The 17,433-nt window shown below is 34.4% G+C and overlaps 1 protein-coding gene across 2 annotated transcripts in view; it reads right to left on the reverse strand.

Moving 5' to 3' along the window:
- Positions 1-17,433, reverse strand: part of pard3ba (par-3 family cell polarity regulator beta a) — a 164,400-nt gene that overhangs the window by 32,329 nt on the left and 114,638 nt on the right. For both annotated transcript variants that reach the window (XM_059553544.1, XM_059553545.1), the window contains exon 18: positions 16,707-16,890. In XM_059553544.1, the coding sequence (XP_059409527.1) occupies positions 16,707-16,890 (184 nt within the window). The remainder of the gene's footprint in view (positions 1-16,706; positions 16,891-17,433) is intronic.

Raw genomic sequence — 17,433 nt, forward strand, 5'->3', positions numbered from 1 at the left:
GCAGTGCAGCGATTGGCTGGCAGCAAGACGGCAACATAATGATATCATATTAAAAAAGACACCTGACGAAAAACTTGACAGATTTCTGGACTTTTAGAAGGAAACTGCCAAGCGAACAAAACTACATGTTATAATAGATAAAAGAAATGTGCACTGTTTATATATTTCTTTACAAGATTCCCAATTATTTAGATTCGCAATTTATAATATTTGTACAGTCTTTACATTTTTATTTCAATGTAGTTATTAGCTATTCACTTAATTTTATATTTGGACAGATTTGTTACATGACAGCATTAATGAAAGTTTCTTAAGGGTCAAAGATCATGTTATCTGCATCTCCTGTCTTCCATCAAGTCACTACCATAATACCCGTCATCACTCAAATTAATGCGCGAGTCTACATTATCTGTATGGCATGCGTGTAAGACTAATACAATTATGAAGTAATAATTTTATGACAAAAAAATATTTCAGTGAGTTAAACTGGCTGTGTCAATATTATAAATGTAAATATTATTTTGCATTAAATTAATGATCTTTTTTTTTATTATATTTTAAAATGATATTTTTAAGGTTATTACAATAATTCGGGAAGGAGTAAAATTTGCTTAATTGTCATGTCACAATGCAAAAATTCTTAATGGTCTTAAAATAGACTTATTTTCATTATGAAAATATGCTTTTGTTTTCATGTGAAAAATGACAAACTTCTTAAAATGAATGTTTACCATGAGATTCACCCAATAAACATTCATCTGAATAACAATGTTGACAGCGCAAGTCTATTAACAATGGAGAATTCTATTAGATTTCCACAAACACACACACTCCAGTCAAGAATAATCACAAACCTCAGCTCCCAAGATTCCTAAATTTCTTTTTAATTTGACACAGATATCGCCCGAGGGTTCAGTTTACTGACATAATGTACTTGCATGTTTGCTCAAGATAAGCCGTGACTACATGATCCAAACACTTCCCCACAAGCGATTCAAGGGTCCGGCTGGATCCAGCATCCTCTCGCTGTGTCTCCTGTGCGTTATGCCTCAATAGTACTCCATTTCCCAGCCCCACACACACACTAATGACTGTATTTATCTCATTAGGCTGGAGCGATCTAATACCGGCAGCTGGCATGCTAGATCTGCCTTGCCCTTAAGCAATCTCATTAAAACCGGAGGGAGTCGTGGCCTGAATATCAATGTGCTGCAGTCCTGCTCAATCTGTGTGAGCGCAGCACCGGTCATCACGCAACACAGAGCTCACACAACTCTACTTGATTATTGGCCACTTAACATCACAATACAGTACAGAGTGACCTGATCCTTCTAAAAACTGACCATGCTAACTACAGTATCCACAGGTATTATTGTAAAAGCATAATAAGGAATTCAAAATTCTTCCTGAAACATTTAGTTTATTTTCTTATTTTTTATAATAGCAGTAGATAATACCAAGTTAAAATACAGCAATATTGTAATGCTTACTGTAGTGGCGATTTCCATCAGAGGAAGTACAGGCTAGCAATGCCACTTTCAAGTGCACCTAGTAAGGTCTGACTTGAAGTATAAGGCACTTGAGTCTGAAACTATGGAAGGCTATTTCCCAAAAAAATAAAAAAAAATAAAGCAATTATGACAAGTCAAAATTACACAACATACATGTCATAATTATCAGATAAAACCTTGACACTGGTATAAGCCATTTATGAAATAGTCAACAAGTCAAAATTATGAAATACCATGACAGTTATGAGATAGAATATCAAAATTTGTACCTACTAAATCATAATAAATAGATTGTAATTAAAATCATCATACAAGTTCAGATTTATGACATACAAATTGCTGAAATTGACAAGTCAACTATAAAGTAAAAATTCATAATTATAACAAGCCAAAATTATGAAAAATTAAATAAATATGAAACATAAATATGAAATAAAATTCAAAATTATAAAACCAGGGGTTAAAGTGGAAAAAAATCCTGAGCCTGAATTTTTTTGGGGGGTTGAAGAGAAACTCCACAGAAAGACCACAGACTTAATTCAAATATTGACGATAATAACAAAAATACAGTAACAAGAGCTTAAAGTGCTAAAAAAAAATGGTAAACAGAGTGAGATAGACATGAATCTCTTCAATGATTATGTTTGGCACCATTTATTTAAAAGTACTACGTCAAATAAAGTATATTATCAAATCAAGGCTATTATCACTTCTTTTTTTTTTCTGGGATGTAACTCGCATGTTGATTTGAAACCAACAGGCTAGTAAACGCTTTTTTGTTTTCTGCCAGTTTTCTACACAGGGTGACCAATGGCTGCGAAATTCTGAATGAATGATCAAATCATGTTCTGCTATAAATGTGCACAAACGTATTTTTTAATCACAGACACGGTCAGTCATAGACAACGGTGTGTCAGCTAATAGTTGCTCCCGGCTAGAGACCTGGCACCGAGTGCGGCGCGGGACAATATTTGAGGGGTGAATGCGGACGCGGGCGGCAAGATATTACTGTGTACGGGTTGCGGGAAAATACAATTATTTGCGGGACTCCTGCAAAGTGGAAATATGTAACAAAACACAATAACTAGAAACAAATAGACCTTTAGGCTATTTATAATAAAATAAAATAGACTTTGCGGAATGGGAGGATGCGGATGATACCGTAGACAGCGACGTGTAATTCGATTCCGAAATAGCGATATATTTAAATGCCAAGTTGGATGGATTAGAAGCACACAGACCGGATGATGTCCTCAGTGGTGGAAAAGACGAATTTCCGAGATTAAGCAAACACGCCGTGTACTTTGCATTCCAGCTAGCGCACCATCGGAGAGGGCTGTCAGTATTTGCGGTCGCATACTGGAGCAGAGACGGATTAAACTGAAGCTCTCAACACGACATGATATTCCTGCATTGGCACATTAAGTAGTCGTACAGTTTTTTTTAGTCAATTCAGTTTATCTTTATTTATTTATTTAGCTAAATATTTAAAATTGGTCTATTTTGTTATTGAGGAATAAGGATATTTTTCGTTAAATGTTTGAATGAATTGCTCAGGCCCCATAAACTACTTTTCCTTTGAACATAAAATAAATCCAGGTTTATTATTATTATATAATTTATTAGGCTATATAGCCTAATTATTATAGGTATATATTTTTTATTTACATTTCTTACTTTTTTACTGTATTTCTATGTTCTAAGTTCCTTGTTCATGTTCATACTTTTAATTAAACGCAAATAAAACGAAACATTTATTTTCCGTTTCTTTTTTAAATTTATATTCAACAGGGGAGCAAGTGAAAAAAATAAAAGAGTAGCAGGCAGAATATGCAATGTATAAAAAAAAAAAAAAAAAAAAAAAACTATACTGATTTTGCGGGCGGGAGCGGGACGAAACTTGATTGTTTGCGGGAGGGAGCGGGACGGAAAAATCCCTTCTACTCCCGGCAACGTCATGGTAAGTTTAAGTGCACGGGCAGCGGCTCTATGACCGCAGTCAAATAATAACGAGCAAGCACTTTCTTACCGCTGCTGGCATACAGTAGCTTCCTCGAGCAAATCAGGCAGAAACAAGCGGGCTCTCTCAGTTTCTTGCACCAACTGCCAAAAAGCGCCATTTATTTTTGAGTCCTTTATCTATTGCTAGGAGTCTAGGACATCATCCCCAGGCTGCATAAACTTGCGCTCCATTTTTTTTTTCTCCGACAACGCTAACGTGACATTGACGTATGGGCGTCAATCATACTGTGTTGCAAGGACACGCCCTTCTCTGCTTCTGATAGGCTTGTAACGTTAGTTAAAGCTGCGTTCCTCTCATATGATTGGTAGGTGAAATAAATTGGCTCGAAAATATTAAACTGCATGCGCAGGCTCTCAAATATTATTATTTTTTTTTTTCCTCACGGCCACACGCCGGAGATCCGGCACGGTGCCGGAATACTTTAAGCCCTGTAAAACTAAAAGTTAAAATTGATACTAATAATTCACAAAAACTATTTTGTCTCTTTAATCTCACAATTTTGACCTCTTTATCTCTCAATTTCTATTTAATTCAGAAGTCATAATTACGAGGAAAAAAAAACCTGACATTGCCACTTATGAAAGTCAATTATAACAAGTAAAAATTATGAACTAACATGTCATAATTATGAGAAGTTCAAATTATGAAATTAAAAGTTACAATTTATACTCATAATTCACAAAAACTATTTTGACCTGTTTCTCTCTCAATTTCTACATTTGAATATTTAGACTTTTTATCTCTTAATCACAACTTTTTATTCATATTTAAGATTTGCCAAAGCATGCTTTTGTTTTCAATGTGAACAAATGAGTTTCCGTATAAAACAAAATACAGAAGCAAAATAAATGCATAAAAAATGTGTCATTCCAGTGGATAAGCACTTGAATACATTTGCAACATTTTTACACAAACTACAGGATTATTTATGTATGGTATCTAAAATAATACCTTAAAGGGTTAGGTCAAATTTAGTTGCATTTTTTTCCCCCCATACTATGGAAGTCAACAGGGACCAGCAACTGAAGGTGAACTATCAAAATGTTCAAATAAAATACAAATGAATTAAATAAAATGATCTTATCAAATACATTCACTGTTATACACCATAGAGCTGTTTTCTGCCATCTTTGATATGGACATGATGGTGGCTACTTAACATGTCATATCTTTCGGTTCTTGACCATAATTAGCTGCAAACAGGACCAGCCTTCAAGTTGACAGTCAAAAATCTGGTTAAGCGAGACTAAGGACTAGCTAAGCACTAGGTTTTCCAACACTAGTTTGTAATTCAGCCCATGTGTCTTGAAAACCCAGCTGATGGCTCAATCTACCTGAGGCCTGAAGCATTCAAGTGGATTCGATTGTCGTAGTAAATGCGAAGCATGCCCTTGGAAGCTGATTAAACTTCCAAGAGTTGTCAGCATAAGGTTGAGGTACTGTATGTAGCCCAAGGTAGCATACTAACGGTTTAATACGGTCTAAATTGAGTTTGCAAAGTGAATTAGCATTATTTTGGTTGTTAACCTGAGATTAAGACGGTCTATGTAGCTCTTGGGAGACTTAAAATTTGCAGTGGAAATTACAGGCTAAGGTTAAAGGCGAAGACGGTGTGAAATGAGACAAAACGACACAAATGTTGATGAGAATTGTGTGCATGCACTGTAATTACAAATCTAAAACCCAATTATGCCATAATGCAACCTACAATACTGAAGCAGTCTTCGTAAAAAGGCTTTGTGCTGCCAGCTCTTGGTTTATCGATTGACTCGAGTTTACTGAGTGTTGCAATTTATCAGTCTAAACCGGAGGCTCATATTTTAGCAGACAAAACCTCAATTTTCACACAGACAGACGGGCTGATCCATGGGAACTGGGGACGTACTGCTAAGCTGATCATTATGTTTGCATATATTAATGCCGGCTTCTCCCCAGCCTGGCTTTTAAGGATCTTTCTAATTAGGTAAAACTGTCAGGACTGGATATGCCACTCTTTTAAGATTCTCCATCTCTGGTTCCTGTTATTATAAATGTTTTTATGCCTCACTAAAAAAAAAATTAAAAAGTTTTTTTTATTTGTTTGTTTGTTTTTACATTAAATCTTTCCACATACATTTACTGTACTCAACTGTTCAAAAGTTTGAAGTCTGTAAGTTTTTAAATGTTGCTGATAGAAGTCTCTCATGTTCATCATGGCTGCAGTTATTTGTTTAAAAATACAGTAAAACAGTAATAATGCGAAATGTTATTACAACTTTAAACAACCTTAATGAATAGAAAGTTAAAACAGCATTCATTTGTAATATTAATTGTTTTGTAACAATGTCTTAAATTATTCAGCCCTTGCGTGTGTGTGTGTCTGTGTATTATATTATATTATTACTGTATATGTACTGTATGTGCAGTATATATCAACTGGCTATTAACAAAAGCTTTAAAACTTCTGTTTTAGTTGGTAGAAAAGCAAGTTCCAAACAAAAATGCGATATTACTATGCTTACATACCAGTAAGAGAAAAGACATTTCCCACTATGCTTCATTAAATGACTTTTAGGCGATTAACAAGGGTAAACAGAGCACAACTGAGGGTACAAGATATTTGAACAAGGAGAAATGAAGGAAAAACAATAAATGAGTTATATGGTGAGAAAGAGAGGTTTGACGGATTAAACACAGTAACTATAATTAGCCTCAAAAACGCAGTATAAGGGGATTATCATGCAAATTCCAAACCAAATGAAATGATTAAGCAAGGCTATATTTCAAATACTCTTGCATCATTAGCAGCAAGAGAATTCAAAATAAACAGCAGCGCAAAGGGTTGTGGGTTCAATTCCCATGGAACACATGTTAGGTAAAAAAAAATAAAATAAAAAATAAATAAAATTGTATATATATATATATATATAATATATATATATATATATAATATATATATATATATAATATATATATATATATATATATATATATATATATATATATAATATATATATATAATATATATATATATATAATATATATATATAATATATATATATATATAATATATATATATATATAGCCTGAATAATCCAACATCCAGTCAATTAGGGATGTAATGGTATGAAAATTTCTTATCACGATTATAGTTACCAACATTATCACGGTTATCAGTATTATCACGGTTTTGTTTAAATGTGCTGGAGATGTTCAAAGAGTACCGACACGTAAATAACTTCATCAACAAAATCAACAAAGGACAAATAAAATGACTTTTTGTTTGCATAATCACTAAAACAATAACATTACGAATGATGTCTGGATTTTAAATGACAACTTGACTGACAACATTTTAATATCATGTTGAAATATCAAAAAGCTTCGAAAACATTTCATAAAAAGGTAAACCTCACATTTCAGCCTTTAAATAAAAAAAAAGATACAAGTCTAAATGATAACTGATTAATGAATGATTATATGTATTTTATCTGCTACATAAATAATTCTAGATAACTTATCTGAATTGTTTAAATGTGTAGAATCGACATAAGCTTGTTTTTCATCAACCAGTCAAAATTTACAGCAGGGCATGCAAATTCGATCCATTTTTGGCCAGACAGAAACTGCACAAAGACTGAATGTAAATATAAGTCTCTGTAAATCCACTCTTTGGCAGCAGGTGGCGCTTATGGAAAAGCCGAATTAGAGCTGTTTTCCCTAAACTCCGTGGATAAAGCAGTATTGCGATTAAGAACACGTCCTTCACGTCGCCCATTACATGGATCAAAGATGAAAACAAAATGCCATTGAATCATTTCGAATCGCCAGTCAGAACCTTCAGAGGTACATTTATTTAATGAATTAAATCGTATTTTCATTTGTATAATTCCCTTATATTAGCACTCTTTTCAAACCTCTCAGCTTTTCAACTCTGTTTTGACTCAAAACGAAACTACTCTGTGTGGTGTGCGCAAGTGAGACTGTTACTGAAAACTGCTTTACGCTGGACAGTATTTATTTATTGTGAGTTGTTCAAATCCTGGTAATATGTGTAAACTGGTAACACAAACGTACTCTGGTAAACACAGTAAAAATGCCATATTACAGTTGTAACGTTCATCACTGAAATTTCCCTTATTAGCTGTTCATCACTACAAACATTTCACACTGACAGTAAAGTTTAATGTTACACTAAATTATAATGTTTCCCTCTGATAGCAAATGGATTAGATGTTTGTTTAGTGTTATTTACATCACATGGAGCAACTGTAAAAGAAACTGTTCAATGAAAAGAGCAGTTTGCTCCAATTTATAATTTGCTGCATGCGTTACATTCTATTTCATATCATAAAGGAGACTCACAAAATGGCAAACCCCTATAGAAAACCAATATGTTCACACATTGCACTTCTAATGCAGATTTATCAAAACGGTTAAAAGTTGTCAAACATTTTTCACCAGTGTCAGTGAGGTGTCAAGCACATTTTCTGACACAAGTCTTGTCATTCTGACTTTTTAAAGTCGTATATGCGTTATGTTTTACAAAGCTGACCAAACTGTAAGTTCTTGTTAGCGTTTTGAGTGGCATGTGTCCAAGCTGCAGATGGCGTCTTCAATAAAGCGCACAATCAATCAAAACGGCTGGTGATTGGCTGTGAGAATGACACTCTGACTGTCGGTTTGACAGCACACATCTGTCACTTCCTGCTAGACTGAAGCAACATCTCCATATCTAATATTCAGATAGATGATGTTTATGGACCTCTCACCATAGGATATCCATCCGAGCAAATTCATTTCCACACATGACATATCAGACAAACCAAAACACTAAACAAACACCAACCAATTAAATGAAGAGATTTCAACAAACCTCTAACTATTAGTGTTTAACTGTGTTTTAGTTATCCTCGAGATACTGTTATTGTTTTTATTAACATTTTGAATTAGTTTTTTTTTTAAATTGTATTTTACAAAATTTAATTTAGTTTTTGTCTTTTTTGTGTTTTTGTTATGGCTGTATATATATATATATATATATATATATATACACACACATATACATACACTGTATATAATACCAATAGCCTCGTGGTTAGCGCTCGCGGCGACCAGAGTTAAATTCCCATCTCAAGGTCCTTTGCTGATCCCGCTCACCCTTTCCCCCAATGCTTTCCTGTATTTACTGTCCTAACAAAATAAAATAAAAATGCCATAAAAGCCCCCTGCCAAAAAAAAACATAAAAAAGTAAAAAATAAAATAAAATAAAAAAATATGTTAAATGCAATGTTTATATTATTTCAAGTAATGAAAATGGTTTTCATGGTTTTAGTTTCAGTTAACTATAATAACCCTGGGCCTGTATTACTTTATTAACATTAATTTTATACATACATTTTATGAATGTGAATTGAGAATTGAGGAGAGGAGTTGTAGAGTTTAGAGTTGATTAGTCTTAAGCAGGGCTTAATTTGTGCCGGAACAAGCCGGATCCGGAACCTCCGAAATCCGATCAGGCACCTCATTTTGGCGGATCCCCCTCCTCCAGGGGCGGCGTTTCAGTATGGCAGACAGAGAATAGATATGTGCTGTGAAAAACTATCCAAAATTAATATCTCTATTATAATTCGTTATTATTGTTTTAAATCACAGGGTTTTTAGAAATATTTAACCAATGATGAGTATTTAAAGGAGCTTATAAAACTTCGTAATGCGATTGGATCCTCAAGCTCTCGCGAAACCTTGTCACTACGCGCCTCCACTCAGATTGACGCGCGCACCAACACTGACGACGCAATGTTCAATTATTAATTTTTCCGCCTTTTCTTTCTTTATAAAAGAGTGTGCCATGAAACGGTTTTATTTGTCAAAACCCATCAGACATCATATTGTTTGTATTTGGATGCTTAAAAAAAACTATGAAAAATAACTCGTATATACTCGCAAGGCAGCTTTATACGCGCGAGCTTTGGATGTGACTGTGAGGGCATATAATACGTGTACAGCCTGTGGAGCGCACGAGTACCAAGTGGCTTAAAATACTTAAAAGGTGTTCAACTTATACATTTTTGTGACAATACAACAATTACCTGATTAGTCAAGTGACAGTTCTGTCAGTTGTCCCGATCGAAACAGTGAGTGAGTCTTGTATCGCAGCGTGCAGCAGGTCACTACAGACAAGATGCGCTGATGAGAAGCGCGCTCCGAGAGAGTTCATGGATTCGAAGGCTGGTTTGGAATGACTGATTTAATCTAATAGTTTGTGTTGATTTATTTTATTATTCAAACCTATGTTGAATAAATGCAGGAATTTCCCTCATTATAAACTTGAAAGCTGCGAGAATTATTAAAACCATGCAATATAGCTATACACCCACAGAAATTTAGGACCTGATTAAATATAAATCTATAACACAGAGATTTGAAAAATAGCTACAGTTCCACAACTTTTTCAAAACATTTTTAGTCCTGGAAATTGTTGTTTTAAAATCGCATGGCATTTCCATGTTATTCATGTCCTTACAGACTAAATGCAACTGGTGCACGCTCTTTAAATCACTTAAACTGGTCCAGCAATGTGATTGCGTGAGTGTTCCGTTACCTCTTCCTCCTGTAATCACATGCCGGATCCGTAACCCTGATTTTGTTCCGGGACCTCGTAATTTACAAATTAAGCACTGGTATTAAGAGTTCTACATAGCATGATTTAAAATCTTGCTATAATAATTTGCCATTTAAAAAAAAAGGCGAAAAAGTTGACGTTTTTCTATATTTCAGCATGTTGAATCTCCATGAGGGGATTTTTTTTTTATTCAGCAACTGCTAATATTAAAAAGGCGTGAAAGTAAAGGTTAATGTGATTTGACGACTTCGAGGCTAGGCGTGTCTCTGATGGGAAAGAGGCTGTTAACCTTTACCGTCAGAGCAGCATTCCCTGAACCCAGGCCTGCTGGAGAGAAGTCCATCAATCACACAGCTGTCTCATAACGCCGCTCACAATGAACCAGAGCTGGAGATGGAAGATGAGCAGCAAGTGTCAAGGGATACTGCTTGTGGTTTCCAGACTAAACCTTGACAGATTCAATACAACAGTGTGCGCTTAAAATGACACTCTCACTGTCCGTCTAATACACAAATGAACAGTAATGCAGTATGAGAGCAGCTATGAGAAGTGCTGTATGCGATTTATTCACGAAACATCTGTATTATCAGTTCACTTTTATTTCTTCTCTTTAAAAAATATTTTATTTCAAATCTTAAATATTTAAACGAATATTTAAAATATAAATATGAAATGTTTCAAAACAAATATTAAATCTAAAGACCACAATAATGTGCCTACAAAAATTGACAAAAAGCTCAATATAATATAATATAATAATTTTAATTGGACAAAACAAGTTGTTACTAAATGTCTATATAATTATAAGTTATGTTATGTTATATCATGTCATGATTTTCAAGGCAAAAATAAATGTGAATAACTATTTTAAAATACAGTCTGTTTGTCGTGGAAAGCTATTGTATGAGTTCAGAAGATTTGGAATACTGTGCACGAGTCAGATGGACTAATTTTAGGGTACTTTTATCACAGTTTCTTGCCCTTTTTGGAGCTTGACAGCACCAGGTCCCATCTTATAAACCTAAATACAAGCAGAATGTTTGCCATCATTTTACAAAAGTTCTCTTTACATAAAGTGACTAAGTTTTGGCTTAAACTGCCATCTTGAGTTGTTGAAATACACATAAGCGTATCGTTAAACCTCTAAGGTTTAATACCTCTCATAGACAATTTAGCTTGCGCATTTCATTACGTTCAAAAAAGTTTGAGAGACATGCACTAAGTCGAGACTTTTGAAGTTTGAAGACACGATGAACTTACAAATGAACCCTCACAAACAAACACTGAAAGGAGGGACTGCAACGAGTGATTAAGTATGCAAAATCTCATTAATATTCATAAGTCTCTGCGCCTTCTCTGCTAATATGAATATGTGTTTTTAGTGTACAACGCCTGACTGACAGAACACATCAGCATGAATAAATGAGGAAATCACTGCGGAATGGGGTTCAATTTTAGAAACAGATTTCAGTAATTAGCCTCTCGCGGGCTGCACGGAGCGATTGTGTTAACAGCTTCATATGTTCCCACTCAGACAGGAAATAAAACGTGATGTGTCCATCCTGCACCCCGCTGAAGCATGTGTGCCATGCTAAACATAAGCTCAATTCAAGATGTCAACAAACAGATATGGAATCCATTATATACGTCATTGTGTGATTATATGTGCTCCAAATGTCATAACCATGCACTTTGTGTGAAAACACATTGTGTGTGCGAAGACAGTTAAACACAGTTAATACTATTAACTACTTACAACAAACATCTTTTGCCTGTATTTCGGCTCTTAAAGGTGAAGTTTGTAAAAATGTTTGTGTCAAAATGAGTGCTGTCAAACGATTAATCATGATTAATCGCATCCAAAATAAAGGTTTTTGTTTACATAATATATATGTGTGGCTGTGTATATTTATTATATACTGTGTATATGTATTATTTATGTATATATGCATACACTCACACTGCATATATTTTGGAAATATTTACATGAATATACATGAACAGTATATTCTTATATTGTATATTATATATAAATATATTTCATATATTAACAAAAACATTTCTTAAATATATACAGATGCATGTGTTTGTCTTTTATATATACATAATAAAAATACACAGTACACACACACATATCTTATGTAAACAAAAACTTTGATTTTGGATACGATTAATCGCAATTAATCGTTTGACAGCACTAGTCAAAATACATTCTGTGAACCCAGTTTATTGTTCATTGACTAAAGTAAGTACCCAAAAGTGTGAAATTTGAGCCTTTGAGGCGAAATCAAAACATTAAGAGCGGTCCTCAGAACTGTCAATCATTCCAGCTCAACAAATAGCGGGGGGTTTGGGGCGTGGCTACAGTAGCAGGCTGAGCCATGCAGAGGGTGTTAAGATGTTGAGACCATTGCTGTTACATGGGAAAATTAGAAGTATTGCCAAAATATGCAGAGACAGACAACAGGGTAAAACATAAGCAAACAGTGGCAGTGCTTTTGCAAGATGGAGGAATTTGATGGAATGTTTAGGTTTCAATGAAAATGCTGAGCTTGAGGTAACAACACTTAAGTTTTTGCCACACGTTTATTCACTTCATAGCCTCGTTCAGACTGTCGGTCCAAATCCCATATTTGTGCATATCTAAATAGGAATCTGATCACAGTTAGCAAAATATTGTAAGCCTAAATAGCAAAACATTACATGAAATCCATTTGTTTACAAAGCTACATTCATACTGTACTGTATTCAAATCTTATTTCAAGATTTTTCACATTCTCAAACCACATAAAACAAACATGTCAGACATTGTTTGTTTGTAACTTGCTGAACGTCTTTATAGAAACAAGGGGGAGTTGTTGAAAATTGCAAGTCCAGCAGAATATAACTATATTTTGAGACCGGTGGGGACAGCATCAAGGAATAACGCTGCTCTTTCCAGCTTTCCAATAAGCATGTCCATACTAGCTTTCTGGGCCTTGATTGTGATTGTTGCATTACTGTCTATAGAGGGTCAGAAAGCTCTTGGACTTCATAAAAAATATCTTCATTTGTGTTCCAAATATGAACAAAGGTCTTATGGGTTTGGAAAGACATAATTAAAGAACAAATTTATAATATTAGAATTGTTTATACAGTACATGATGTCACTGTGTGATTATGTTAACAAACTGGCAAAGAACCAGTTCATTGAATCGAACTGTACGAAAGAACCAGTTTGAAGAAAAGATTTAAACTTCTCATCACTACTGGTAATGCTGAAATTGCATACTTTAAAATCAAATTAACCTATTTTTATCTTTCTGTCAGAGTAAATAAACAGCTTCAATTACTACTTGTCAACGAAAAATCTCAGACTTAAAATTTTAACATGGGCGACAATAATTTGAGATAAAATCTCAGAAGACACCTTAGTTATTGCCTTAGCAAATACTGGAAACGTTTTAGGCCAAATCTTACCCCATGATGGGGAGTTTAACAAAGGCAAATACCATTAAAACTTCCTTCAGAAAATGTCAAATCTAATATATTTGCTAAAACGTTGCAGCACTTTAGAAACGTGAAGACATTTCTCTGTTAGATTGTCAGTCTCTAATGCTTGTTTTCACAAGGCGGCAAGTATTAGCTGTTTTATAGGCCGTGTAACTCTAAGTCACGAGCCACGGTTGAATGTTTCTCTATGGAGCTGTAAAAGACCGTGCACGGCACACGCTAATCGACACGGCTGCCATTACTGTACAGAATCACAAACCCAAATGATCTTTGAAAGAATCGAAAGCAAACTAAATGTGATGTTTAACTTTTGCAAAAAAAGCTACAACTTTAGTAACACAAAACTGTAGGAGGAACAACATTCACAGCATGTCAAGAGCACAGCAGGAGAGTGCTGACTTTTTTTTTTTTTTTTTTTTAAATCATCCTGGGATTAAACAGAGCCAAATGCTAAATTTAAGTAAATTAAAGAATCATCTCCATTTCAGATTACTGTCAAAGCCATCTGCTCACTCATAAACAAACACTAAGAGTGTGTTTATAGCGACACTAGTATGTGTCTAACTGCTGTTGGCTTAGGAATGCAAGATGAGGGTTGGTGTGTAATCTTGATGTGCAACACGACTCTTGTATGATGCATTCTGGGTAGTGGAAGTACAGGCGTGCTAATTGGCTTGATGCCGCTTTGGATTTGTTGGTTCAGATTTAGAACGAATTGAGGTGGACGGATAGGAAAGCAGCAGACGTGCGTGTTTTATATCAGAGTGGAGTGAGGGAGAGTATGACACACCAGAGAATGGTGTCAAAATGTGGGTTCAGTGTCAAAATAAACACATGTAAGGGTTTTATTTATTTGATGATTGTGCGAGGTTGAATTTGCATGTTTAAAATGATTCTTAGTAGCGCATGTTTTTATGTGACTTTCAGCTAAAATATCTAGTTAAAAAATTTTTTACACACATATATATTTATATATATATATATATAATAAAAAATATAAAATGTAGTGTTTAACTATGCAATATAACATGTAATGTAGGCCTGATTTATACTTAATAAATATTTTTTATTTATGTGCTTTTATATACACACATTTCATATATTTTATACATATATATATATATATATATTTAAAATAAATAAAATGTATAATCCTATTTACTATAATTAAAATAACATTAATAAAAATACAATTTTAATGAAAATAGTCTTCTGCAAATTCATGTGAGATATAAGTTAATGGACGTTTTTGGTCCATTTAACATCTGCTGGGTGAAAATTGTATCTTGATTGTTTAGATTGTTACATGTTTGATATACTGAGACTGAATGCAGAATACACACAGCCAGCCAAAAAGCTCCATTAATATACACTTATCCCTAACAGAAACTTAAATAATATAGAAAGCTTTAATCAATGTTTCACTGTCGCCTTGCTCATGCAGTAAAATGCCTCTAATTGTGAAAACACTGAAAAACAAGTGAATTGAAAGATATCACGGCAGGCAGCCAAAAAATCTGATGCTCTATTGTTTTCATGTTGAAAGCAGCCCACAAATCCATCTGTAACTGCTGCCCATACAAACAGCACATCTGTCTTCAAAACCACACTCTGTTACAAGATAAACACAATATTTTCACCCCTAAAAGGGAAGAAATGAAAATCACCAGTTTGTTCCATTGCAAAGTTGAAAAACGAACCATGAATCACGCTCTCACATGTTTATAATTTGCCTTTTTCTTTTTTTTAAGATTATGAAAAGCACCCGTGAAGACTTTACAATTAGATTAAATTGCACCATAACACAATGGCTAATTAAGTCATTTTTCAAATTCAATAAGGAAGCAGATTGGAGAACAGAGATGTGATACGAGTAGTCTGGCAAAAACCCTCAATGAATACGTCCAAGCTGTTCGCCTGACTGCTATTTGGCCCACGAGTTTGAATTTCTGGGAATTTCATCAGCGTTAAAGAGAGGGGAACAGTAAAAGCCTTTCACATGACTCGTGATTTCAGTGTGTCTTTCAACACAACTGTCGCGCCACTCACAGTCACGGAAGGACGATTTCACGATGTAGCTATGTAGTGTAGACCGTAAATTGTGAAAATAGTATGAAAAACAAACCAAATATTTGATCTAAAAACAAAATTATGTCCTTGACTGTCCATTCTTGTGCTTTTTGCCCATTTCACACAATTCAAATGATTACCAATGGATAAGATCAAGTCACAACTTGCACTTTTTCTTGTTGAACATCCTATTTCACTCAGAAACATGTCATTATGGAAGTCAAGTGGTTTGTGCATACAATTTCTCATCGAGTTTGTAAGCTAGCAGTGACAAAATGCTAAAACTTTCCAAAGCTAGCAAAGATAAAACCACAAAAAAAAAAAAAGATTAAAATTAAGGTTTTCATGCAAATGCAGCGATCTGCTGATCAATTGATAGTCAAAGCTGGAAAAACAGGGGTCAGTCCTCACAGAGGAGACACAGAAGCTCTGTTTTATAGTTCAGAGACACGTACGCTTTCATCTCTTATGAAAAGAGTTTCATGTCCGCCAAGAGGAAAAGAGATTATGCATGAAGCCCAGATATAAAACCCTCAAACACCAGCCTGTCGATCTCAATTAAAGACGTGGATATCACTGTATGTCTGTCATCTTATAGGTGTCTGCCTATATTTATAAAATCACACAAAAGACATCATATACTTAGTTCACTTCTCTTGTCCTCAATTACCATGTTGTAGTAATTATAGGAAGGCCTCCATGTGCAGCTGCATCAGGAGGCCCTTATGCAGTGCAATCAATCACCCCCTCGAAAACTCAACGGATCAGCACAAATTTAGTTCTACATGACTATTTTTTAACTTCTGGACTATTAGAATTACTTCATTTCAAAAGACTCTGGATAGTGCTTTTTCCATGACATGGCTCCTTTAAGAGCTGCAAAATAGCTTCCCAAAATTTTATGGGAAATCATTTGGCACAAAACACTGCATTTATCGCGGAGATTTCTTTTTACGCTTGATTGAAACTGTGATGTGTGTGATTTTCTGGCTTTCAGACTCGTACCTCAACAATCCAAATCCTTTTTTCTTTGTCTTTTTCTCAGGGTCTTCGGGCTCGTCCTTCTTTTTGCTCTTTTTCTCTTTCTTCTTTTTGGTTTTCTTTTTCTTTACCTTCTTCTCATCATCCAGATCCTGTCGAGAAGAGCTGCTGGCAGGCGTGTCTCTTCCGGAGTCTTCCTCAGAGTCGTCTGTTTGTGAAGAACAAAGACCCAGACATGAGCAAACACCTAATGAGATCTAACAACAGTCCACAAAACAGACTCCCGTTTCTCAGTAAATGATGAAGACATTCTTTCTCTACGCTATTTTTACCGTAAATACAAATAGGAATTTAGCAGAAGTAATATTCAGAAAAATAATAATAATAAAACATTTTGAAAAAAAAGTGATAACAGCAAATATTTTAAAATTTGCAATTAAGATCAATCAGTCCTACACCGATAAATTAATGAGATGAAAAATAAATTTTTTAGAAATGCATTATTTTCAAAATCTGTACTAAAAGTAATGAGTGTTAAAAGGAACACAATGTCATATGTTTTTTTTTTTGGGGGGGGGGGGGTATTTTGCATAAAGTACATTTATTACTTAATTTACAGCCATCATAATGCGCAAAAAAATTATAACATTAATTATTATTTAAAGACTATAATTATTAATTAATTTTGTTAAGTATTTACACACTGTGGAAGTATTTATACATTTTATTTGCATCATTAACACACCAGCAA

Source organism: Carassius carassius, chromosome 7, assembly GCF_963082965.1.
Source record: "Carassius carassius chromosome 7, fCarCar2.1, whole genome shotgun sequence".
NCBI classification, from domain to species: domain Eukaryota; kingdom Metazoa; phylum Chordata; class Actinopteri; order Cypriniformes; family Cyprinidae; genus Carassius; species Carassius carassius.